Source organism: Diospyros lotus, chromosome 9, assembly GCF_014633365.1.
Source record: "Diospyros lotus cultivar Yz01 chromosome 9, ASM1463336v1, whole genome shotgun sequence".
Classification (NCBI taxonomy): Eukaryota; Viridiplantae; Streptophyta; class Magnoliopsida; order Ericales; family Ebenaceae; genus Diospyros; species Diospyros lotus.
Window position 1 is genome coordinate 4,091,344 of NC_068346.1, and position 25,210 is coordinate 4,116,553.

A 25,210-nucleotide genomic window follows, 5' to 3' on the forward strand; every position below is an offset into this window, starting at 1 on the left:
ACATTGGTGTACTTAGCCATAACTTGTGGACTAGATCATGTGGCTGCCTTGGAGATTTGATAAGGTGGGTGGATGATGAGGTCACCGATCAAGACCCAGCCCCAGGCCGATCTGACCCAAACCGTGTAGCCCAGAACCGGCCCAAACAGTAACGCCGGAACAGTAGCAAAACTCCATAAGTTTTAGGATTCTACTTCATGTTTGATTAGGGTTTTATTTGTATAGGATTCTAGTTGGATTTTGTTTATAAGTATTAGATGGATTAGCCAAATTCTATAAATATATCTATTATCTAGAAACTAGGGGTTATAATAAGTTTTTTTATTCAATAAATTCCAGCAGTTTTTTCCAGAAAGCAGCTTTGGTTCTTGCGCCTAGTTGAAAGTCCCGTTTTGGTTGTTGAAGTTTGTTCTCTCAAGGGTACTTGAAACTTATTGTTTTAAGGGTTTCTCTCTATGTTTTCTTTACACACGCACTGTATGCTGCGTCAGTGGTTGAGCCTAGAGATTAGTTGGCTGATCCAAATGGACTTGGATTTTAGGATCCCAATCTAGGGTTGTCTCTATGCTCCTCTACAGCTCTAGAAGCTCCCATTGTTCATGCCCGATGAGAGTTGGCTGATGCATAAATTGCAGTATCTCTCTTCCACTGTTTGTAGACTCTATTTACAATTAGTGTCTGCATTGCAGGATTTTGAGTGTGGGAAGTTTGAAGGGACTCTGGACCCTTGTGATGAGGTGTTAGAGGCACTTTAGGTATTTTTTCTTGGAGTCATGCAGATTGTATTTCTATCTTATAAAAAGTGGGTTGCTTATTTGTTGATGTTTCCAATAAAACAGTTATCTGGTGGAATGTTATTCTTTCTATGCTGAACGTTCCTTTAGGAATATACTTTCTTTCTCCATTCAGATCTAGCAAATGTGCCTAAGCTGAGTCTGCTGAACATTTTTTCCCCCATTTCTTGTTTAGGATTAACAAATGATTAGTGTTCAGCATAAATGAGATAGCATGGTTTGTTTATCTCACCTTTTCTCAATGGGTCAACGATGGCAGATCTGTCCCAGCAACTGACATTAAGCATTTGGGATTTGTTTGTGGTTAGAATTGATGAATCTTTTCCTTCTTTTGACTTTGCACAGCTGTGTCATTGATTTGCATATTCCTGACATTTGCTGTAGACACTTTTGTTTGTATTTTGGACTTGTAAATTGGGTTCCTAATTGATTCTCCACTTACTACAGCTTGACGCAGCGTGTAGCGCGAGTGTGAAGAAAACACACTAAAATAAACCCTTGAAAGAGCAAACTTCAATGGCCAAAGCTTGGGTTTCAAGAAGACGCAAAAACAAGACTGTTTTGCTAAGAAAAGTCAAATAGGTTGCTGAAATTTGATTGATTAAAACTTGATTACAAACTCTAGATCCTAAGCATATTTATAGTATTTAGCTAATCCAAATCCATCTAATATTTGGAAAACAAAATCCAACTAGAATCATAATAGAAATAAATCATAAATAAAAGTTAACTAGAATCCTAATAAAAATAAAATCCTAATCAAACATGAAGTAGAATCCTAAATCAAGTAGAAACATGAAATAGAATCCTAAATCAAGTAGAAATGTAAAGTAGAATCCTAAATCAAGTAGAATTCTAAAACCTAAGAAGTATTAAAATAACATTATGGCACTACTATTTTGATGATACTGTTCCGGTTTGGTTGGGTTGGCCTTGGACCGAGTCTTGATTGGTGGCCGCATCATTCACCTTCACTTGAGAAAAAATTCGACCTCGAATTTTGATTCTGTTTGGACAAATCCACATCCTGTAAGTACGAAGAGAGATTAGCCATATTGAATGTTTGGAAATACCCATATGATTAGGCAAATCCACAACATAAGCATTATCATTGGTCTTCTTCGTAATCTTGTAGTGACCATATTTCTTTGATTTGAACTTGTTTTGCTTTCCTGCTGGAATCCGTTCCTTCTTCAAGAATATCATGACTTCATCTTCAACCTCAAATAACTTGTGCTTCTATGCTTGTCAGTTGTCGCCTTGTACTTCTTATTTGTGCAACCGTTGCTTGACATTTTCCTGAACCGCTTGAACTTTTTTGCTAAGGGAACATGAGCAAAGACATTCCTCCCCTTCTTAGCCATATCTGGGTTAGCATGGGTCCAACCATCGCCATGTTTGTTTCCATCTGCCTCCACTGTATTATTACTGTTAGATTGAGGACGTTGAACATTCCATCTTGAGTGCTTTTCTAATATAGTAAATTTTATCATAGGCCATTCTCTTTTCATCAGCTTTCTTGATTTTGACTCCTCAACAGCTTCCGAATTCATTTGTAGATTTTTCTTGCCTGGAGAAGTATTATTTTGCAACTGTTTCGAATAAAAGCTTATTCCATGACTACCAGCAGTCTCTCCATCACTTAAAATATTGATGCTTGAATCCTCCTTTGGTCTAAGCACTTGATCAGCTATAGCAGCAGTTGAGTTAACTAGCCTAGGAGATCCAACACCCCTATCCACAAAGAGACCCATGTGACCATCTTGCTTTTGCAATTGCAAAGGTGAATATGTTCTTATTGCCTTAGATTCAACCATGCCAGAGCTTGAATAAACTGTAGAAGGATTTGCTACCATGACCTCCATCTCCTTTACAGTCGCAAGTCGATCAGAAGAAACACCACTATCCTTGGGTTGTGCTTGAGCCATCGGGACTGGAAAATACCCCAGTATGAGTCAATAACCTTGAAGTTTCTATCATGTTAGCAGCATAAATCAGACATGAGTTTGCAAACGTTGAGGTTGCTGGGACAACATAATCTTCGAAATCAAGCTCCATTTTAGAAGCTTTGGTTTGATTCTTTTCCACTATGGGTAACAAAGTATAACGCACATCTTCTTTCTCAAGCTGATATGTGTTCTTCCTACCCTGAGTGCTTAGCATCCACATCAAATTGCCAAGGCCTCCCAAATAAAATATGGCAAGCATCCATATCAACAATATCACAATAGACTTCATCGGAGTACTTACCAATAGAGAAAGGCACCCTGCAACGTTCATCCACATGTATGCCACCAACTTCTTTGATCCATCCAATCATGTAAGGGCTTGGATGTTTTTCAGGAGTTAATTGCATCTTTGCCACCACGTCTCTTCCTATGATGTTCTCCTGACTTCCACTATCAATAATCAACTCAAAGATTTTTCCTTTCACCGTACACCTCGTGCGAAAAAGCTTATGCCGTTGAGTAGTATCTTCATTCTCTTGAGATAGCATTAACTTCCTCACTACACAGGTATATTGCCCATGTCCATAATCTTCTTCGTCATCCTCCCTATTAGGCCCGCAATATACTTCCTCTTCAGCAACATCTTCCTCTTCCTTTTCTACAATGTTAATTGTTTTCCTCCTTGGACAATCACGAGATCGATGCCCAACCTCATTGCACTTGAAACATTTTAAAAGAATAGGCTTTGCATAAGGATTAGGGGATTTTAGAATATTAGAAGTAATACCTCGAATGTTTTCCCCCGTTGTAGCCTTATTAGGGTTGACTGTATGGGGTGGATTAGAGGGTTGCACTCCTTGAACCGACTTGCCTTTATCAAAAGCTGGTTGTTTATTTTCATTCCCACTATACCAACGATAGTTGTCATTACGAGATCTCTCACTCAACATTAACTCAGCCTTTAAAGTTAAGTTCCTTGCTTCTTGCACACTCAGAACCATTTGAATCCAATTTTATCACGAATAGCAGGCTTCAATCCATTCAAGTAACGAGCTGCTTGTTGATTGTCACTTTCTGACAATTGGTTTCTCTCCGCCAATCGCAAAAACTCAGAGGTATATTCATTCACACTCTTCATTCCTTGTGCACATCTTTGATAAGCTTCAAACATATATTGTTCATAGTCAGGGGGCAAAAACCTACCTCTTAACAACTGCTTCATTCGTCTCCATGTCTGAACCGGCTGTCGGCCTTCCCTCAATCTCGTTTCTCTTAATCGTTCCCACCAAACAGATACACCGCCCTTCAACCTGTAAGCCACTAACTTTACTTGTCGTTCATCTGGGATCTCCATGTATTCGAAAAAACGGTCAACCTCAGTGATCCAATTCAGGAACCCCTCAATATCAAGATCTCCACTAAAGGTAGGAATATCAACTTTTAGTTTATACTCATCGTTGCCCCAGTGGTTGTGCTGATGCGCATTCCTCCTAACCCCTCTACCACCAGGGTTAGCTATTGCTCGACAAAAATCATCCTTGTCATCGCTATCTTCAATCACTGGTCTTCTAGGATTAACAAGGACATGATTAATGGGTGGTCTTCCCGCTCCGGCTTGATTCACCCCATTATTCAGGTTTCTGTCATCATCAACTCGTAGTAAGGTGCCCAATTGGTTGCTATGTTGCTCCAATCGCTGCTGGATAGTACGAGTTACTTCCCGCTGTTCTTCGATTGCTCTCCAAACTGCGGACAACCCCTGATCACCGTCACGAGGCTGGTTGTTACTGTTACCTTCCAGATTGGCCATTTGATTGGTTGATTAACCGCTCTGATACCACCTGACGCAGCGTGTAGCGCGAGTGTGAAGAAAACACACCAAAATAAACCCTTGAAAGAGCAAACTTCAATGGCTGAAGCTTGGCTTTCAAGAAGACGCAAAAACAAGACTGTTTTGCTAAGAAAACTCAAATAAGTTGCTGAAATTTGATTGATTAAAACTTGATTACAAACTCTAGATCCTAGGCATATTTATAGTATTTAGCTAATCCAAATCCATCTAATATTTGGAAAACAAAATCCAACTAGAATCATAATAGAAATAAATCATAAATAAAAGTTAACTAGAATCCTAATAAAAATAAAATCCTAATCAAACATGAAGTAGAATCCTAAATCAAGTAGAAACATGAAATAGAATCCTAAATCAAGTAGAAATATAAAGTAGAATCCTAAATCAAGTAGAATTCTAAAACCTAAGAAGTATTAAAATAACATTATGGCACTACTATTTTGATGATACTGTTCCGGTTTGGTTGGGTTGGCCTTGGATCGAGTCTTGATTGGTGACCACATCACAGCTGAACTATTATTAAACATTAGTTTTGTTTAGAAATTATGTCCCAGACAAAATAGATAAGCCATAATCACACATTTGGCCTTTTGATTTCTAAAGACGGGGGTTGCCCTTTTTCCCTCCATAAACTCATCCAGTTATGAGTTTGTACTTTTTTTTTTCCTCTTGTGAAAGGTTCAGATTCTCTTTCTCCCCCCTCCCCACCTCCTTTGTGTGTGTGTGCTAGTTTACATTTCCCTCTTTTTGAGTGTGTTAGTTTACATTTTGCCTTTAGGATTTGGATTGGTAGAGTATGAATTTTGTCCATGTGGGTTTATAGTTATTTAGTGCTCTTTCTGGAAACAATATGGTGGCAACCTATCAACTCTTTGATATTTGAAAATTAGGATTCCGCTCAAGCTTTTTCCTTTTTATTCTCTCTGTCCTCTTTTTTTTATTTTTTTCTGGAGAGGGGTTGGGTGAGTGTCATTTTTCCGTTGCAGTTTTTTGACAGTCCCCTGTGTGCTGTGGCTTTGGCCTCACCTGGTTATTGACATATACAATGCATCACAGGATCATATTGGGGAAGATACCAACTTCTGATGGTCCAACTAATGCTTATACCATTATCCGTAGCAGGTGGGTTGGTAAGTTGTCCTGATGTATGGAAGAAAAACTCTGTTGCCATTTATGCTTGGCACGTTGTTGGAACTAGAATTCTTTTCTCTGCTTCCTAGTTCGTTGTTCTTGTAGTCTACAATAGGTCCGATGTTTTGTGGTGGCTTCCTTATGCCTGTGGTTTTAATCATCTGAAGGACTAGGACCATAACTGTGTCTTTTTGCTGGGATACAGTTTTTCTCAATCATCCTGATACGAAAATTTATCAATATTGAGTTTGTGGACACTGGCAATACATACATACATATTTATGTTATTTACTTACATCTGGTATGTGGATGTCTTTAACAAAGCCTTTTATGTACAAACATTAGCATGCTTATTTGGCAGCATTCTGACATGTTATTACCTGTTTTTGTGAAATTTGCTCAGATAGTTTTATGTTGTTTCTGATCTTCTTAGAAATGATCTTCTGAGTTATTTTTATAATTGCCAATACATAATGGAAAATATAAATGGGAGAACATCATATAAACGATGACTGTGTTTGAACATAAGATATTTATATGAAGAACAATGGGAGAACATAACATAAAAAAGGGGGAACATATATACATGATGAGCAATGTCACTCTTGTTGCCTCAAGGGCATATAGTTTGCAACATTTCTGTGGATGTTTTATTTTCTGTTTCTCTTATTCTTTTGCTTTGTTTCATTTAAATTTTAAGAGGGTATGATGCAATTGTAAGTAGTCTTTTATCCTTTTCTTTTTCTTTCTATTATGGGGTTCACCCCCTTTTGGTGGTTCCCTTCTATATACTTTTACTTATCAAAGAAAAAATTTCATATTATATATGCAAGGTGGAATTAGGCAATTATATGAAAAAGATTTATTTGATGGAATTAGGCAATTCTATACCCTCTCTTTTAAATTTATATGATGAATCTTTGATCCTAAAAAATTGGCTATTGGCATCTACTGCAGGCCTTTGTCTAGTGGTCTGCGCGGAGAGGTTTATGAGGTGAATGGTGATCGTGTTGCTGTTATTTTGGATACTAGTGCGAACAGCATGGACCAAGGGAGAAGGATGAGAAACCTATTGAGAATGCTGCAGAACCATCAGTTTATTGGATCCCTGGTATATTTATAGATATTATCTGAATATTATGTTCTGTGGTTCAGTTTGCATGAAATATTTCACCTTCCCATTTTTAAGCATCTTGTCTCTGAATGGCATAAGGTTGAAATCACTAATTCTTCACAAAGTTTCTTGGTTACTGACATATAGGCCTGGGTATACAATGTTAGATGCTGAAACTGTTTTATCAGAAGGAAGATATTGTACTGATGCAAGAAATATATTGATATAGAGATTATTACGTCAAACTAGTAAAATTCATCTCTTCTGTGGTTTTAGTTACAGCTTTCCCTTGTTAAAAACTTTTATTGTGTACACTTTAATTGGTGGGTGAATGGTTTGATTGGAATAGAGTTGCCTGTATTTCTGAAATCTTTCACTGGAAAACTATTTTGAATGCATTACTTTCTGCAATATTCATTTTTGAAGTTCTATATGCCCCCGGACCACAATACAAATAAATATATTGTTTTTTATATCAATAGTTAACATATATTGCATGTGTATAATGATGCTCCTATCACTTGTTTTTGGAGAACCTTGTCTGTGTTGATTAACAAACTCATGCCAACTATGCATAAAGTAAATTATATCAGTTCCTTTTTTCCCTCTTTGTTTTCCCATTTCTTCTCTAAAGAGTTAGAGCATTGAGTTCAGTTTTATTCTCTGCGTAGTCAAACCAAAGATTACTCCCATCTTTGCTGGATTTTCTGTCTTTATGCATTTGAAACCAATCAGGCTGCTTCATCTTCAACTTCAAATATTTCATCATTTGATGGCTTTTATTTTTCTGCTTTACATTTCTGTTGTCTGCTTCACACATTTGTTGACATCTGCTGCTGAAGGAACTGCTTTGTAGGCAATATTTGTTGTTTATCTGTCATAAGTTTAGAGGCTTAGCATATCTAACTCAGCTTTTAGTTTTGGGACTGAAACCATCTTTCTGGTTTGAGGGCCATTGGTGAAGTACTTTAATTGGAAAAAGTTCCTGTTGATAATTCTTTTACTTATTTTTCTTGGTTTTGTTTCATTTCTGTAGTTCATTTGTATAAATTTAATAGATTTCATGATTTTTCCTGAGGGCGAGCCTTTGTAGCAATGGTAAGGCTGTCCCCTTGTGACTATAAGGTCACAAGTTTGAGTTGTGAAAATAGTCTCTTTGCAAAAAAGCAAGAGGAAGTCTCTGTACAAATACAACTCCCCTGACCCTTGCTAAGTGGGAAACCTTGTGCACTGGGACGTGCCTGTCATGACTTCACTAGAATCTGTTACAAAAATTTTGAACTTTCTATTGCTTCATTGCTAGGCATTCCTTGAGCCATTGGACTTGCTTAATTTTGTCTAGTATTAGATAAATAGTTTTTAATTGCTTGAAGAGATACTGAAATGATTTTTGCAAACAGTTAAGGATGTTGAGCATGACCTTGATACTCAGGCGGAAGACTACTTCATTGCAATGGAGGCAATGTTTGAGGTAGTCCCAATTTGGGATTGCTTATGCTGTTTTATCTTAGACTTTCATTGCAAGTAACATATCCTTTTCTGTTTATCGGGAAATTTTGTACTATATGCAGGTATTGCAATCCATACAGCCTATTATTGTCTACTTTCCTGACTCGTCTCTGTGGTTGTCAAGTGCTGTTTCCAAGTCAAATCGTAAAGAGTTTGTCAATAAGGTTCGGGAAATGCTTGAACAGCTAGCAGGCCCTGTTGTTCTAATTTGTGGGCAAAACAAAGTTGAAACAGGCACAAAGGAGAAAGAGAAATTTGTAAGATTCAAACTAACTTTTTGTTTCTGTTTGTATTTGTTGGAGAGTTGTCAAGGCATTTCGCTCATCTTTTTCGTATTCCTGGCATTGGCTGGTAACTTTCTTTTACATGCTGTCAACCTTTACAGACAATGATACTGCCCAATCTTGGACGCCTAGCAAAGTTGGTAATATTCACTATCACTGATTGGATTATACTTTTATCTTAATTTGATGATCATCCCTGTATTTAATATCATATCTTATACTTTCTACTGGCTTGCTTTTATTTTTCTTATCTGTGTTGAAATCAGACAATTCATCTTTTGCGAATCTATATTGAATTCTTCCAGATATATACTGATGAGTATATTTTTGTTTTCCATTTTCTATTTTGATGAATTCTGTTTTTGAGGGTGAGCCTTTGTAGCAACAGTGAAGTTGGTCCTTTGTGATTGAAAGGTCACAAATTTGAGTTGTGAAAATAGCCTCTTTGCAAAAAAGTAAGGGGAAGGCTGTGTAGAAATATGACTCTCAAGCCCTTGGAAAGCAGGGAGGGTTGACACCCCTAAAAGATGGGTTCTACTTTGATGAATTCTGTTGTTAGGTGAGGGATTTGGGACAAGTTATAAAAAAGAGGGAAGGAAGGAAAAAGGTCTTACTTTCTTGACCATGTAAAATTAATACCAATAATATTTGGCTCTAATCATGTGAAAAGATCCAATGATTTTTATGGATGTTGTTTGCAACATAATGCAACCGTCCTCACCAAGTCTGTAACTTTCTATGTTAAAAAGTAAATGTTGCTGGAATTACTTAATTCACTGGTGCTATTTCAATCCATGGGTGAAGTTAAATGAGGGGGAGATCAAGGAGAAATGAACCAAGTAATTCACCAATTTCTTGCTTGCAAAAAAAGGAGTATTTATTGAAGCTGCTAATGAATAAACAATAAAATACCAAGCCTTTATCCCATTATGCACCAAAAAAGCAACCTACCATGGGGGTCTCATTGCAAGTGACCCAAATGACAGGTCTGAATGCAATTTACCCACACTTGTTTAACGGTGTTAGTAATGGAAAGGGCCTCTCGCAAAAAAAAAGAAAAGCAAACCACAAGGTCCTTAATTAAAAGACATTTTTAAACTGTAGGGGGTCTCCTTATAAATGACCTTAACCACAGGGGTCTAAGTGCAATTTACCCTTTCTTATTCTATGCTACCCCACTGGGGTCTAAGTGCCTTTTTTTTTTATATTATGCCATCCTTGCTCTATGCTGGCTTGATTGGGCAGTCAGACCTTTGCTTCTAGAAGAATAAGGGTAGTGTAACTGAATGCTCACCACTTCATATCAGCTGCCACAGTTCTATGCTCTCATTTTTAATATGAATTGTTATTTTGAAGAACTGACACATCTAACTCTGAAACACAGTCTTTTTCAACAATTCTGATATGTCAAAGTCCATACAAGTGCATTGAAGTTAAAATTTTGCAATGATAAAATGAATTTTGAAAAAGTTCTGAGTATAATATCATAGACAATCCTTGTGTACCCACCATTTATAGTATTCTTTATTTCTGTTTTCTTTTGGTATAAATACGTAGTTATATACTTGAGTGAACTTCACTGATTGGTTTCTTGATTGACTTGGTGATTGTTCATTATACACGTATTCCTCCAATCACACGCTTCCTAGTTTGATGCAATGGAACTGACATTACTTTTATATCACTTCTCCGTAGAGCCTTTAGTAAGCTCTCTTCACCTACATAGTTGAAAAAGAAACAGTATGGCCTGTCATTTTTTTAATGAACAGTTCTTTAATTGTGGATAGCTATTTACCTGTTTTTAGATGCATGTTATGTAAATTATCTGGACCATGTCATTTTTTTTTTTTCAATTATGCTTATATTTTGTTCCTCAGCCTCTACCTCTGAAGCGACTTACGGAGGGACTAAGGGCAACAAAGAGATCAGATGATAGTGAAATATATAAGCTATTCACCAATGTTATTTCTCTTTATCCCCCAAAGGTATTTATCTTTCTGACTTATTTTAAAAATCTAAATCAGAGTATGGATTTTTTATGAGGTTCCTGTGTAGACTTTCAAGCTATATTCTATTTTTACTTCTCTTATTTTTGTGATGTCTTGTCTTATGTTAGGCTTTGATCTTATATTTGGTTGGAAACGTGGTACATTCCCTAGTCCAGGATATGGTTATAGGTCCTGAAACAGAATAATCAGAAAAAGAAGTCGCTGAATTCTACTGCGATCTTCTCTCTTATAAAATGAACTTTAAAGGTCTTAATCTACTATTTTTGTAGTTTTGCACTATTACAGTAAATTGGTTATGGGTTTAGACATTTTGAAAAATCAAAGCTTAAATTTCAATGCCTGTTTTCCACCTCTATTGGGATGGTTTGCCTTTGCAAACACACATTAATTGAACATAACAGACATAATTGTGTACAGGTTCAAGTGTCTGATTGCATGCTACTAAATTTGTAAGTCAGTAGCTGTTTCTTTTTCCATATAGTGGTTCTGGTGATTGAGATTCGAAATGAAGTCTCATCTGGGATCATTACTATTCAAGCTTGCTGGTGGGTCAAATCTTATATAGGTTTGTCAGTTTGATCATATTTTCTGCTCTGGTCTTGCTATTTGCAGGAGGATGATCTTCTTAGAACATTCAACAAACAGGTTGAAGATGACAGGAGAATTGTGATATCAAGAAGCAATTTAAATGAATTACATAAGGTACAGAGTGAGCTTTGGTATTAATGGTGCTTTTTGGTGTAACTTTAATGACTTAAATTTGATGAAACATGTAGTTTGCTTTAAATAGATGGTATTCATGTACTGCTGAGTCATTTTTGATATGTGGTTGGTTCATTTGACAAGCCATGTGCTGCAGGTCCTTGATGAGCATGAGCTATCCTGCATGGACCTTTTGCATGTAAATACTGATGGTGTGATATTGACCAAACGGAGTAAGAATCATTTGAACCCGTAATAACTGCTTTTTAATTTGCACATGATTTTTCTTCATCACTAAGCTTTCCCATAATCTTATTTCTAATGGATGTTTTCTTTTCCCCCCTGAAACAACAATACGGGGTTAAGGTTTGGGTTTTGGGATTTTCTATACACCTCTTAATTTTTTATGACATCGATATTGTAGGACAAATAAGTTGTGGAACTGGGAAGGTTTACTAACATTAAAAATGTGAGCATAAGATTTCTTCTGGATGTAACTCTTCTGAGGAACAAATTCTTATTGTTCTGTTCTTTAGTTTAGCTTGTAAATGAAGCATTTTGAAAGAAATTCAAACACCACAAGAGCAATTATGAGTTTTTGGAAATGTATAAAACTTTATGAAACCAAAAATCAGACTTACGTAAATGTTTATACAGACTTGATAAATCTGATAGCTTGTGTACATGTTTATACAAACTCAATAATTTTAATACTTAAAACATGTTTATCAAAGGCGTAATCAAAAACATGATTATCCATAATAAGTTAGGAGTGACGCCTAGATAAAATGTGTGAGATGCAATTAAAATGGTTTGAACATGTGAGAGGAAGACAAATAGATGCACCTGCAAAGTGAGTGTGTGGAATAAAAGGAATTTGAAAAGAGGTAGGGGGAGATTGCTGCTAGAGAATGCTACAACCCTCCAAAGCCCTCTTATCATTCCTTCCAACTATGCCAGATCATGCATAAAGGAGCAATGCTCCAAATTCTGTGCTAGGATTGATCCCTATGACAAGAAACAAGATAATCTCACATTGAAACTGGCATTGGCTATTGGACCTTGAAGATGGAAAAGAAGTAACTACTCACCTCATGACCCACCTTACAATAAAGAACTAGGTTGTCATGACCCTAGTGACAGTATTGTAATTGGGAGGGTATTGACCTTGTAAACCGTTAGGGTCTAACTAAAGGAGTCGGTTGGTTAATAGGCAGGAATGGTTTGATTGTATAACAGCTAATCATTAGGTTGTTAAGTAGTTAGAAGAGTTGTTGTTGAATTGGCTAGAGATCCTCTATAATAGAGACCTACGACATCAAGGAAGGATACCGATTGAATGAATGAATAATCATCCCTCTCTCTCTCTCTCTCGTTCTTACAATCAACATTATCGAAATTGCCAGCTCTAATTCAAGGGCGTGACAATTGTGGTATTAGAGCCGATATTCTTGGTAGCCGGCAAAGTGGGTCAATCGGTTCAGATCATTGGAGCGTACCAAGGAAGTGGGTGACATGAAGGAATAGGCGGGGCTAGGGGGTCAATCGGTTCTTGGTACGAACGTCGTGGGTGTCAACGACGTTTCTCACCCAAGTCAATTCCAATGAGCTTGGGTTGGAATTGAACGCGAATTTTGGATGGAATTTCCATAGGTGTGGACTGAACTCAACCAAGGTAGCGTGGGCGGACCTAGGGTGATCATAAAGGGAGTGGATTTTCCAAAGATGAAATTGGGTACGGATCTTGAAGTCAAAACAAGAGTAGGTTCAAGAAGAGGGACACGAAGAAGGTGAAGGTCCAAGTAGCGATCGCGAGCAATCAGAATTTGTAGTAGGCAATCGTGAATTTGTAACGATTGTGAGCGGTTGCAAGATCTTGAACCTGTAACGATCGCGGGCTATCGGAATTTGTAGCAGGCGATCTTGAAGGCGTGATTTTGAAACAAGAATCGCTTTTGATTAAAGCAGGGAATAGGGCAACAACCGAAGTGGTGAAGTGAGTTTTGGGCAGATGGCGGAAGGGACCAGATTGAGATAATTGGAGATTCGATTAGAGGCAGTGGAATTAGGAATGTCCAATACCCAAGAGGCCTGTGCCAAATGCAGGGGGACTTGGCAGAATGGAAAGAAGCCATGCAAACGGCCACGGAGAAGCACCAAGAAGTGTTGGAGAAGCAACAAGAAGCGATGAATCGGTTTCAGGAAACGGTGGAGTTGCAAGGATGGAGGATCGACATTGTGCTAAGCAGGCTGTCTTCTTTGCCCCAATTCTGGTTGCCATCGGAATATCCACCAAGACTGCCCTCTGACCCGATCTTGCCACATCAGGGCAACCATTCGGAGAGTGGGGAATTCTTGAAGAAGTAGATCAGCTTGTATCCCCAGAAAACCATGTGAGGAATCAACAACAATGGACTCAGACCCATACCCCAATGCCATGATTAGAGGTTTCGATGTTTGAAGGGAAGGAACCACGGTGGTGGATAAGGAGGTGTGAAAGGTTCTTCTAGTTTTATCGGGTCTCTGAAGATCAGAAGATAAACCTAGTGGCGGCCTATTTGAATAAAGAGGCAGACTCTTGGTATCAAGGGTGGGTTCGAATTCGCTGAAGGTTTGTGTGAGCGCTTTGGGGAGAAAAACATGGCAGATGTAGTCGAAGAGTTTAGCAAGTTAAAGCAAGAAGGGATTGTAGTTGAGTACCAAGCCCGATTTGAGGAGTTGAGATCTATGGTGTGCACTATGCAACCAGGACTCACCAAATAGTTTTTGGTATGCAGCTTTATTAGCGGATTAAGGGAGGAGTTGCGGCCCATGGTGAAGATGACGACACCCACATTCATGGAGCAAGCTGCAGAAAAGGCTAGGTTGCAAGAAATGACCTTATAAGCTATTTTTACGAAGTATAATGTTCCCTACAAGCCAAGTTTGTTGGCCGAACAGTATGGGGGAGGGAGTTTGGGGCCCTTGGTTATAGGGCCTAATCAACCAGCAACTAAGGTAGTAGCAAATAATAATAGCAGTAAAGGAAATTTGATGGAATAGAGAAGGCAATTGGGGCTATGTTTCAAGTGTGGAGACAAATATAGCCCTGGTCATCAATGCAAAATACAATTGATGAATATGGAGGGTTATGATGGGGAAAAGGAAGAAGAAGAAGAAGACGTCTCCCATGAGGAAATAGGTGAAATAGGTGAGTGCAGGGTGATAATTAGAGATGAATTGTAGCTGTATTCGATACAGATTGAAGTGTTTGAAGGAAAGGCTGAAGTAATAGCGAAACAACCAGAGGTGGACGATGCTAAGCTTCTACTACTAAATGGGGAAAGGCAAAACAGTAAGAAGAAGATAAGGAGGCAACTATTGTTGAAGGTAGGGATTGGCTTAACCATAGCCATCGCTTTCAATTCTTGGGGACAAGAATTGTTTGAAGGGGTGGGGATTGTCACGATTCTAGTGGCAGTATTGTAATTGGGAGGGTACTGACCTTGTAAATCGTTAGGGTCTAACTAAAGGAGTCGGTTGGTTAATAAGCGGGAATGGGTTGATTGTATAACAACTAATCATTAGGAGGTTAAGTAGTTAGAAGAGTTGTTGCTGAATTGGCTAGAGGTCCCCTATAATAGAGACCTACGGCATCAAGGAAGGATACCGATTCCGATTGAATGGATGAATAATCATCCTTCCCTCTCGATTTCTCTCTCTCCCTGGTTTCTCTCTCTCTTTCTCCTGTTCTTACAATCGGCATTACCGAAATTGCTAGCCCTAATTCAAGGGCATGACAAAGGTGATCAATCATCAACCCTCCTCCTCTTGCACTTGTGGGTATAGTTTGAGTACTACCTTCCTTCTCTTCCTTAGGTTGTTAGTGGAAAGAACAACTCCTTGAGATGTAGACAAAAGGAGGCAGCCATTCTAGGGGGAGCCTCTATTCTTCATGTGACTTTCCAAGGGAATAAATATACTTGCTATTGACCAAGAGACCCAAAAATGAGCAAATGTAGAAAACCCTTGTGCTCAAGTGACTATGGCTTAGGTTGCATTTATCCTTGCCTCACCTCTTGGTTTTTGATGACACACTTTTGTGTAGCAGGGTCATGACTCATGGGTTGAGAGTTAGAGAAGTGCCCTTATGTCCTGTGAGGTGTTATTGGCCCTTTGTATAATTTTTCTGAGAGCCACTTATGTTGGCGGCAAATGTGAGTAATAATAAGGACTTAATGGTTTTACTGAGCTGCAAGGTGGATTCCTTGTCTTCTTTGTACTTGGGTCTTGTCTTCCCTTGGAGTACTTGAAATCTAAAATTGTTTGGGATGGGGTTGTGAAAGATATGGAATAAAGCTTGCCTCTTGGAAGACACAATACGAGTGCCCTCTCTAGTATTCATATGTATGACATGTCTCTCTTTATGATTATTTCCATATTGGCCAATAGGATTGAGAAGTTACAGAGGGATTTCTTCTGGAGAGGTATAGGAGATGAATTTAAGTTTCACTTGGTGGGTTGGGAATGGAATAAGATTACTTGCCTTGCGAGTGGCAGTGATTGAGGTTTTTGAAAGCTTAGTTTAATGAAGCTTTAGTGGGTAAATGGCCATGGAAATTTGCCTTTGGGGAGAATAGATCTCTGTCAAGAGAGGTCATTGCAGGTGAGGTTGGTTGACCACAAGGATTAGTTCTGTATATGGTGCTGGTCTTTGGAGAGGTATTATGTAAGGTTGGAATTAGTTCTTTTCTAGAGTTCAATTTTTTTTTTTTGGGTTGGGGGGGTGGTTTTTTTTTTTTTTTTTGGGGGGGGGGGGGGGGGGAGGTGTTATTAGAGTGGGATTCTGGTTGGACAGTTGGTGCAGTCAAAACTTGAAGAGTTGTTTGGTACTGGCAATTGTCTCTTTTCATTTTTGCTCTAAACAGTGGTTGGGCAATTCAGAAACAGTACATGTTTTTCATATGTATGGAAATTTTAAATTTGCGATGGTACTTTGTTTCTTATCATGCCATTTGTCATTCCCAATTACTGTTGGATTCTTTATATATATGTGTGCATGCGTTCGTGTCATGCCATTGTCAACCTCAACCAGCTCGGGTCTTTCTTTTTCTTTTTTGTAACAGAAGCAGAAAAAGTTGTTGGCTGGGCCAAAAATCATTACTTATCCTCATGTCTACTTCCCTCAATAAAAGCAGACAGATTGTGCGTGCCTCGTGAAAGGTATATGTTCTCTAAAACTATATGTATTTTGTATTCATTTTTTCTATTTCAAGTTGAAGTTGATTGTTATTTTCTATTCTGTGTCTTGTGAAGCCTTGAAATTGCAATTTCAAGATTAAAAGAGCAAGAAGTGATATCAAAGAAACCATCGCAAAACCTGAAGGTCCATATTGTGTTTCTAACTTTGCAATGCTAAGATTAGGTCAATGACTTCCTGGTATAGTTAATAATCAATCATTAACTCTGGCAGAATCTTGCTAAGGATGAGTATGAGAGCAACTTTGTTTCAGCAGTGGTTCCTTCTAGTGAAATTGGTGTCAAGTTTGATGACATTGGTGCCCTTGAAGAAGTGAAAAGGGCACTAAATGAACTTGTCATTCTTCCAATGAGAAGACCAGAGCTTTTCTCACGTGGAAATCTGCTACGGGTATTTGACTGCACTTTTGTGAATTTACTTGCCAGGTGAGATTTATCATGTATTTAGTGCCTTGACACTAATTTCTTGTTACTTTTGTCAGCCTTGCAAGGGCATATTACTTTTTGGGCCTCCTGGAACTGGGAAAACTCTTGTTGCTAAGGCACTTGCTACGGAAGCAGGGGCCAATTTTATCAGCATAACTGGTTCGACTCTAACATCAAAGGTACTTGAAACACTGACGCTGTTTGCCGATGATATAGTTCTACAGGGTATAGGGTAATTACTACATTTGAGGACTATTTTCTTTTTTCCTTTGTCTTTGAATATCAACTTACAACTTGGTCTTGTTTTACAAACTGCTGTAGCATAGTTACAAGGCAATTTGGTGCACTTGAGAAATCCTTAATGAGTTGACAAAAGTTCTTGTTTGAGATCCATATAAGAATTGTTTACAGCCCATGGTTCAGCTTCTGTTTGACATTACTTCTTCTTTTTTTGTTTTCTTAATAGTTATTACGTCTTTCAGAATTGTGGATAATGCTTGTTGTCTGTAATATCATGAAATCAGTGTAGCAGCACATGCAATTTATACTGGGATGCTTTAGATACCAGGTTATTTTTTCTTGAGCGATGCTCTTAGAAGTTTAGCGTTCTAATTTCATGTGGAGGGAGATAAGGTGTATACAGAAACAAGTTTAGCAGTATTGCATTTAGAGCTCCCATGATTCCCAAATACTTTCCTGCTATTGTATGTCAGAATTCTCTTAGTACAAGCCTTATAGGTTGGTAAGCAAGGACTTAAAGTGTCTAATGCCTATTGATTCCTGTTGCTGTGGTAAAATGGGTACAGCTAAATATCGTAGGATGATAATTTTTGCCAAGTTAATATGGGTTGCCTTCAATTTTCATTTTTGTTCGTTCACCATAAGTTAACGCATGAATGTTTCTGATGTTCATTCTTGTACTCCAAGCAGCTAACATCTTTCTTTCTGGTTTTTATCTTATCTAGTGGTTTGGAGATGCCGAAAAGCTTACAAAGGCCCTCTTCTCCTTTGCTAGCAAGCTGGCTCCTGTGATTATTTTTGTTGATGAGGTGAGACCACCTTCTAGTTTCCTTGGTTTGTTTCTGCATAGTTGCATACAATCAATAGATCCAATGAAACTAGGAGTCCTTAGTGAACATATCTGCTTTCATTGACATTTGATCATGACATGTTGATATAAAAAATTCAGGCTTATTTAGGTTGGCTTCAGTTCCATTTTGGTAGGTTAGTTGTTTAATCTCATTGAAGTATGAATAGCTTTTTATTTTTTTGCTTGATTTATTTTCTGCTTGTCTAAAGTAGTCAAGCAAACCATCTTCTGTGTTCTGTTGTCCCTAAAATAACTAGCCAGGAAAGGGTTGTCATGGGTTGCAAAACTTATTGCACAAGTTCCAAGTTAGCTCTTGAAATTCTTATTTTGTTTTCGTTTCTTCTTCATGATCAATTTTATTCTTCAGAAATTTCAAATAATTCTAATTCAGGTTCTGTAACAAAGCCATGGACATTTAGAATTTAATATAGAGAACAGTACTTGAGAATATGTGAAAATTAAGATGGAAAAGAATTGCTTACCAGTACACTAGAATTTGAGAAGCTCACACCCTTTCAAAATCAAGGAGTCATACAATCAACAAATTTGCATCCCAATTGTTGTGAAAGTTAAGCATCTTTATATAGCACACATAAGATAGGAATGTGCATCAAATGCAATCATCAATGGTTGAAAAGAAAGTTGATTACATTTTAAGGTTGACAACTAACTAGGAAGCCAAGTATGCATCGTGGTCTAGTAATCTTGTTAAAGGAGCTAATTGGGAAGTTTTCTTTTTGAATCCACCTGACTAATCAAATCTGGCTGATTAACCCTACAAAGTAAAGTGCACTATTGATGATTAACCCAAAGCTGGCTGCACTGTCACTGTGGCAGCCATTTTACTGCTGAAAGGCAAATTACAAAATAACTTTATTATTTCTTCATGATGGTAAATGTAAACTAAATCAAGCAGTAAAATATACTGTAGAAACATTAAAGATAACCATATTAAACTAATTGCATCAAACAACATTAAAACCCTTAGCCAAGAAAAAAAAAAATTGAACCAAGCTTCATATGGAAACCCCACGTTCTTCTGTTCCCCTCATCATCTATTGTTACTTGTTACTTATATTAGTTCTTCAGACATGATGACTGTTTTGTTATCAGTCATAAGCTTTAGTCCCACTAGGTGGGGTCAGCTACATGAATTCAAGATCTCCAGCTATCCCTACCCGTGGCCAAGTACTCTTTTTGTTTGGAATTCATGATATAAGATGTGGCAATTTTTACACTGGATGTTGACTACTAAACACCTTCAATTCACAGATGGTGTTTTCAGGCTCACTTCTTACTGTTAGGAGATCATTAGTGCTAAATGTTTAAGTGTGAAGAGTTTTAAAGTTAAATAACTGAAAATATTGCAGTTTAAGCATCTGATTGGAGTATTCAACATCAGTTTAAGCTAGTTAAAGGGAAATAATGATTAATTTGGCTCAAGAACTTTTTCTTTTTGTTTTCTTTCAAGTATGATATTTTCTCCAATGTCAAATATATGAGAAGTTTTTACTGGTATATTTCAAAATATCAGTGGCCCAGCAAGCTATGAAACACTTTTTTTTTGGGTATGCATAGAGAACTTTCCACTTAGTCTTAGGTTCCGTTCTAGTGGCTTACTGTTCACTTGGTGTTTAATATGATGCTTTTGACCACCAGGCAGCTAGAAGGAATTTTATGGTGTGTGTAATACACTGAGCATAATATCATTATTTGTCTCGTCTGTTATGGATCTTCAGCCTTTTCATTTAGGATAAGGTTCTGCTTGTACAGGTTGATAGTTTGCTTGGTGCTCGTGGTGGTGCTTTTGAGCACGAGGCCACTAGAAGAATGCGAAATGAATTTATGGCAGCTTGGGATGGATTGCGGTCAAAGGACAGCCAGAGAATTCTCATCCTAGGTGCCACAAATCGGCCATTTGACCTTGATGATGCTGTAATTCGTCGTTTACCTAGAAGGTAATTTTATCTCAAGGAGATCCTCTTCTTATCCTTTCTGCCTTAGCCACATGTTTGCCTGAAGAATCTTGGATGGAAGATTTTTTTTTCTTCCTTTTGCAACTGTTTCTCTTGATGTCCTGTCTTTGTTTACATATGCGGTTCGTTAGCTTCATAGCAATTCATTTTAAGAAAGCATCTTCCAGGGATGCATGTATTAAAAACACAAGTAAATCTTGACTTATATATTGATTGATTCAGGATATATGTTGACCTGCCAAATGCTGAAAATCGTGCGAAGATACTTAAAATATTTCTTACTCAGGAGAATCTAGAAACTAGATTTCAGTTTGAGAAGCTTGCTGATGTAACTGAAGGGTATTCGGGGAGTGATTTAAAGGTAATGTCTTGATGCTTAATGGCTAACTTGATCTGTTTTTCCGCTACTCATACTCTGTTCTGCAGAACCTCTGTATTGCTGCCGCATATAGACCTGTACAAGAACTTTTAGAGGAAGAAAAAAAGGTAACCTCCTTTTAGCCCATAAATAATTACTTTTTGATAACTAACAGTATGATAAAAGAAGGTTTTAATGCATAAATTATTGACTTCCTTTCATAAAGTTTAAGTGATCCAACCATGTTTCACATATTCTCCGGGGACAGAATTGCCTAGAAGTATGGCTCAATTTCTTTCTTCTTATTTCATGGTTATGTTATTCTTCTCTATTAGGATGATAATTGAGTCAATATTCCATGAGATCATATGAATTCATTGATTTTTATCCTGTCCCATTTTATTGACGTCCTTTCATAAAGTTTGAATGATCCAAGCCAACCATGTTTCACATATTCTCCAGGGACAAAATTGCCTAGAAGTATGGCTCAATTGCTTTCTTCTTCTTTCGTGGTTATGTTATTCTTCTCCATTAGGATGGTAATTGAATCAGTATTCCATGAGATCATATGAATTCATTGGTTTTTATCCTGTCCAATTTTCAATCTCAGGCTATATTTCTCTCACCAGCTTCTGGTTCCATATCAATACAAATAGAAACTCTTCCAGAATGGTTGCATTGTTTTTTTTTAATCTGTTCTAGATGAGAACAGATATTCTAGAGAGAAATAGAAAGGGGCAAAGTTTGCAAGTGTTGAACAAGATAGAAAAAGAGAGATGTTGAACAAGATAGAAAAGAGAGAAAACCCTTCTTTTTGGAGTAGAACTCTATGTTAGGTCTAGTCTTATTCTATTGAAATTTATAGTAAGCTGTACAATAATTAAGCCTAAAATTAAGACCTAAATTATAGCTAATTACATCAAATCACATGTTAATTGACTACTAATTACATGCTAATTGACAGCTAATCTTTGACTGCTAATTACATGCTAATTGACAGCTAATCCAACAGTGACAAATCTTTCTTTCTTGATTTATGGCAAATCTTATTGCTGTCAATCTTCTTGATGTATCCTTCCTTGATTTGTGTCAAATCTTCCTTTCTTGATTTATGACAAATCTTCTTAATTTTTTTGCCTTGATTCACGACACTCCCTCTCAAGTTAGTGAATAGATATTGTTCATTCCTAGCTTGGCTATAATCTTGTGGAAGATAGGACTAGGGAGTGCCTTGATTAGAACATCAGCTAGGTGGGATTCGCTTGGTATCTAGGGAGTACAAATAAGACCTTTGTCTAGTTTTTCTTTAAAAAAATGTCGGTCAACCTCAATGTGTTTTGTTCGGTCATGTTATATAGGATTGTGTGTAATGCTGATAGCAGACTTATTATCACAATAGAGTTTCATAGGGCTGTCCCACTTGAGTCTTAAGTCTTCAATAATAATTTTCAACCATAGCAACTCACATAAGCCTTGTGCCATTGCCCGAAATTCCGATTCTGCACTTGACCTAACCACAACAGTTTGTTTTTTACTCCTCAAAGTAACTAAATTTCCTCTCAAGAAAGTCCAATACCTTGCGGTAGACCTCCTATCAACCGTTGAACTTGCATAGTTTGCATTGGTATAGACCTCTAGGGTAAGTTTAGCTCATTTTTTGAACAAAATCCCCTTTCCTAGGGTGCCTTTGAGGTAGTGCAGAATTCTATAAACTGCTTGCAGGTGAAGCTCATTGGGTTTGTGCATAAACTGACTTACTATGCTCATTACATAGGCTATGTCCGGCCTTGTGTGAGATAGATAAATCAACTTACCAATTAATCTTTGATATGCTTCTTTGTCGGTATCCTTGTCTCCCTCTGCTTCTCTCAGGTTGTGATTAGGATCAATCAGGATGCTAGCTGGTTTGCAAGCCAATTTCCCTATGTTCCTCAAAAGGTCAAGAACATACTTGTGTTGGGATATGAATATCTCATGCCTGGATCGTACCACTTCAATACCTAGGAAATATTTTAAATTCCCTAGTTCCTTGATTTCAAATTCCATAGCCAAACATCTCCCCAAGTTCTGTCTCTCCTCTTCATTGTTCTCTGTTACTATAATATCATCAATATAGACAATAAGGGTTGTTATTGAACCTGAACCTAAGTGTTTTATGAACAAAGTGTGATCCCCTTGGCTTGGTTTATACCCCATGGTTTGCATCACCTTGGAAAATCTCCCGAACCAAGCTCTAGGTGATTGTCTCAGGCCATATAGTGCCTTCTTGAGTTTGTAGATTTTAGTTTCAGGTCTGTTTTCACTTAATCTTGGAGGTATATCCATATAGATTTCCTCCTCAAGGTCTCTATGTAAGAAATCATTCTTCACATCGAATTGATGAAAAGGCCAGGGAAAATTAGCTAGTAGGGACAAAAGAATTCGTATTGTGTTCCTTTTGGCTAATGGAGCAAAAATTTCCTTGTAGTCAGTTCCATATGTTTGGGTGTATCCTGTGAGAAAATAATTATGAGGAAAAACCTAAGAGACTATCATCTCTTAGTTTGTTATTTATAATAAGTATAATGGGCCTTAAATCTATGGGCTTAATCTAATTACTAAATAAAACATACATATAATAATTATAATATATACTAATAATTCTAACACTCCCCCTCAAGGTGGATCATATATATCATATATACCAAACTTGTTACAAATATATTATACTCTGGCACTCTTTAGAGACTTGATGAAGACATCTGCAAGTTGATCATTAGAGTTAACAAACTATGTAATAATAACACCTTCAACTAGTTTTTCTCTAACAAAGTGACAGTCAATTTCAATATGCTTAGTTTGCTCATGGAACACTGGATTGGAAACAATGTGTAAGGCAGCTTGATTATCACAAATAAGCTTCATATGAGACACTTCACGGAACTTGAGTTCCTACAGAAGTTGTTTAAGCCAGATGAGCTCACAAGTTGTATTAGCCATAGCCCGTTATTTTGCTTCTGCACTAGATTTAGCTACTACATTATGTTTCTTACTTTTCTAAGAAACTAGATTTCCTCCCATAAGAACACAATACCTAGAAGTTGATCGGCAATCAGAAGGAGATCCTGTCCAATCTACATCTGCATAACAACAAATATCTGCGTGTCCCTTATTCTCATAGAGTAGTCCTTTACTTGACGCTTTTTTGATATATCTTAGAATTCGGATAACAACATCCTAGTGAGAATCACATGGAGAACTAAAGAACTGGCTAACTGCACTCACAACAAAAATAGTGTCAGGATGAGTGATTGTGAGATAGTTCAACTTGCCTACCAGTCTCTTATATCGTTCAGGGTCTGAATAAAGCTCCCCCTGTCCCAGTAAAAGTCGGACGTTCGGATCCATTGGGGTGTCAACTAGTTTGCAATTCACCATACCAGTTTCTTCTAAGATGTCAAGTGCATACATCCTTTGAGAAATTGAGATACCATCTCTTGATTGAGCAATTTCAATACCCAAGAAATACCGAAATCGGCCTAGGTCTTTGGTTTGAAAGTGCTGATGTAGATGTTCCTTCAGCTTTTATATTTCAACCTGATCACTCCCTGTGATAACAATGTCATCTACATAAACAGCAAGGTAGATACATAAGGAAGAAAAATGATGATAGAAAACTAAGTGATCAGCCTCACTTTGAGTGAGACCAAAGGCTTGAACCACAGTGCTGAACCTGTCAAACCACCCCCGTGGAGATTGTTTTAGACCATAGAGAGATTTCTTGAGTTTGCAGACTACATTGGACTCCCCCTAAGGAACAAAACCAGGTGACTGCTCCATATATACCTCTTTTTGCAAATCACCATGAAGAAAGACATTTTTAATATCAAGCTGATAGAGTGACCAATGACGCGTAGCAGCAAGAGAGAGAAAGAGGCGAATGAAGGCCATTTTCGCAACAGGAGAGAAAGTATCGTTGTAATCCAGTCCATAGATTTGTGTAAAGCCTTTGGCAACCAAGCGAGGCTTAAGACGTTTCACCTGGCCATCAGGACCCACTTTGGGAGTGAATACCCAACGACAACCAATGGGAGTCTTTCCTGGTGGCAAAGACACCAAATCCCAAGTACCATTTGAATATAAGGCGTCAATCTCATCTAACATAGCTTGGCGCCAACTAGGATGGGACAGAGCTTCACCTGTGGTTTTAGGAATAGAAACAGAGGAAAGACTCGAAACAAAGGCACTATAAGAAGGAGACAAATGGTCATAGCATAAAAAGTTATAAATATGATGGGGATTACGAGTAGATCGTGTACCTTTACGAAGAGTAACAAGGAGATTGTCGGGCTCAGGATCCGGAGCAAGAGGGACCACAGACGGAGAGAGTGAGTCAGGAGAGTCCTGGGCCGGAGGAATGTTGGCACCGGTAGCGAGATGAGGACGATGGTGATATGTAAGAAGTGGAGGAGCCATGATAAGTGGATCGAAAAACGGTAGGGAAGGCGCCACAGAGGAGACAGATGGACTCGGGGAGGACAGCGGAAGAAAAGAAAAAGGAACAAGCAAAACCTGATGAAGATTCTGTGAATTAGGCTGAGTAATCGAAAAAAAAGACTAATGTTCAAAGAATGTGACATTAGCAGACAAAAAATAGCAATGCAACTCATGAGAGTAACACTTATAGCTTTTTTGCAACCGGGAATAGCCGAGGAAGATACACTTGAGAGATTTTGCAGCAAGCTTATCCAATCTAGGTAAAAAAGAATGCACAAAACAAATACATCCAAAAACACGAA

General features: G+C 37.8%; 1 protein-coding gene across 1 annotated transcript in view; it reads left to right on the plus strand.

The window, feature by feature from the left end:
• LOC127809751 (uncharacterized) overlaps positions 1-25,210 on the plus strand; it is a 42,475-nt gene that overhangs the window by 7,418 nt on the left and 9,847 nt on the right. The window contains 17 exon segments of the mRNA XM_052348783.1: positions 5,652-5,717; positions 6,684-6,780; positions 6,783-6,837; positions 8,241-8,311; positions 8,412-8,606; positions 8,735-8,773; positions 10,511-10,618; positions 11,255-11,344; positions 11,502-11,577; positions 16,450-16,546; positions 16,640-16,709; positions 16,797-16,973; positions 17,065-17,187; positions 17,974-18,057; positions 19,872-20,056; positions 20,297-20,435; positions 20,501-20,560. Of these exon segments, the coding sequence (XP_052204743.1) occupies positions 5,652-5,717; positions 6,684-6,780; positions 6,783-6,837; positions 8,241-8,311; positions 8,412-8,606; positions 8,735-8,773; positions 10,511-10,618; positions 11,255-11,344; positions 11,502-11,577; positions 16,450-16,546; positions 16,640-16,709; positions 16,797-16,973; positions 17,065-17,187; positions 17,974-18,057; positions 19,872-20,056; positions 20,297-20,435; positions 20,501-20,560 (1,732 nt within the window).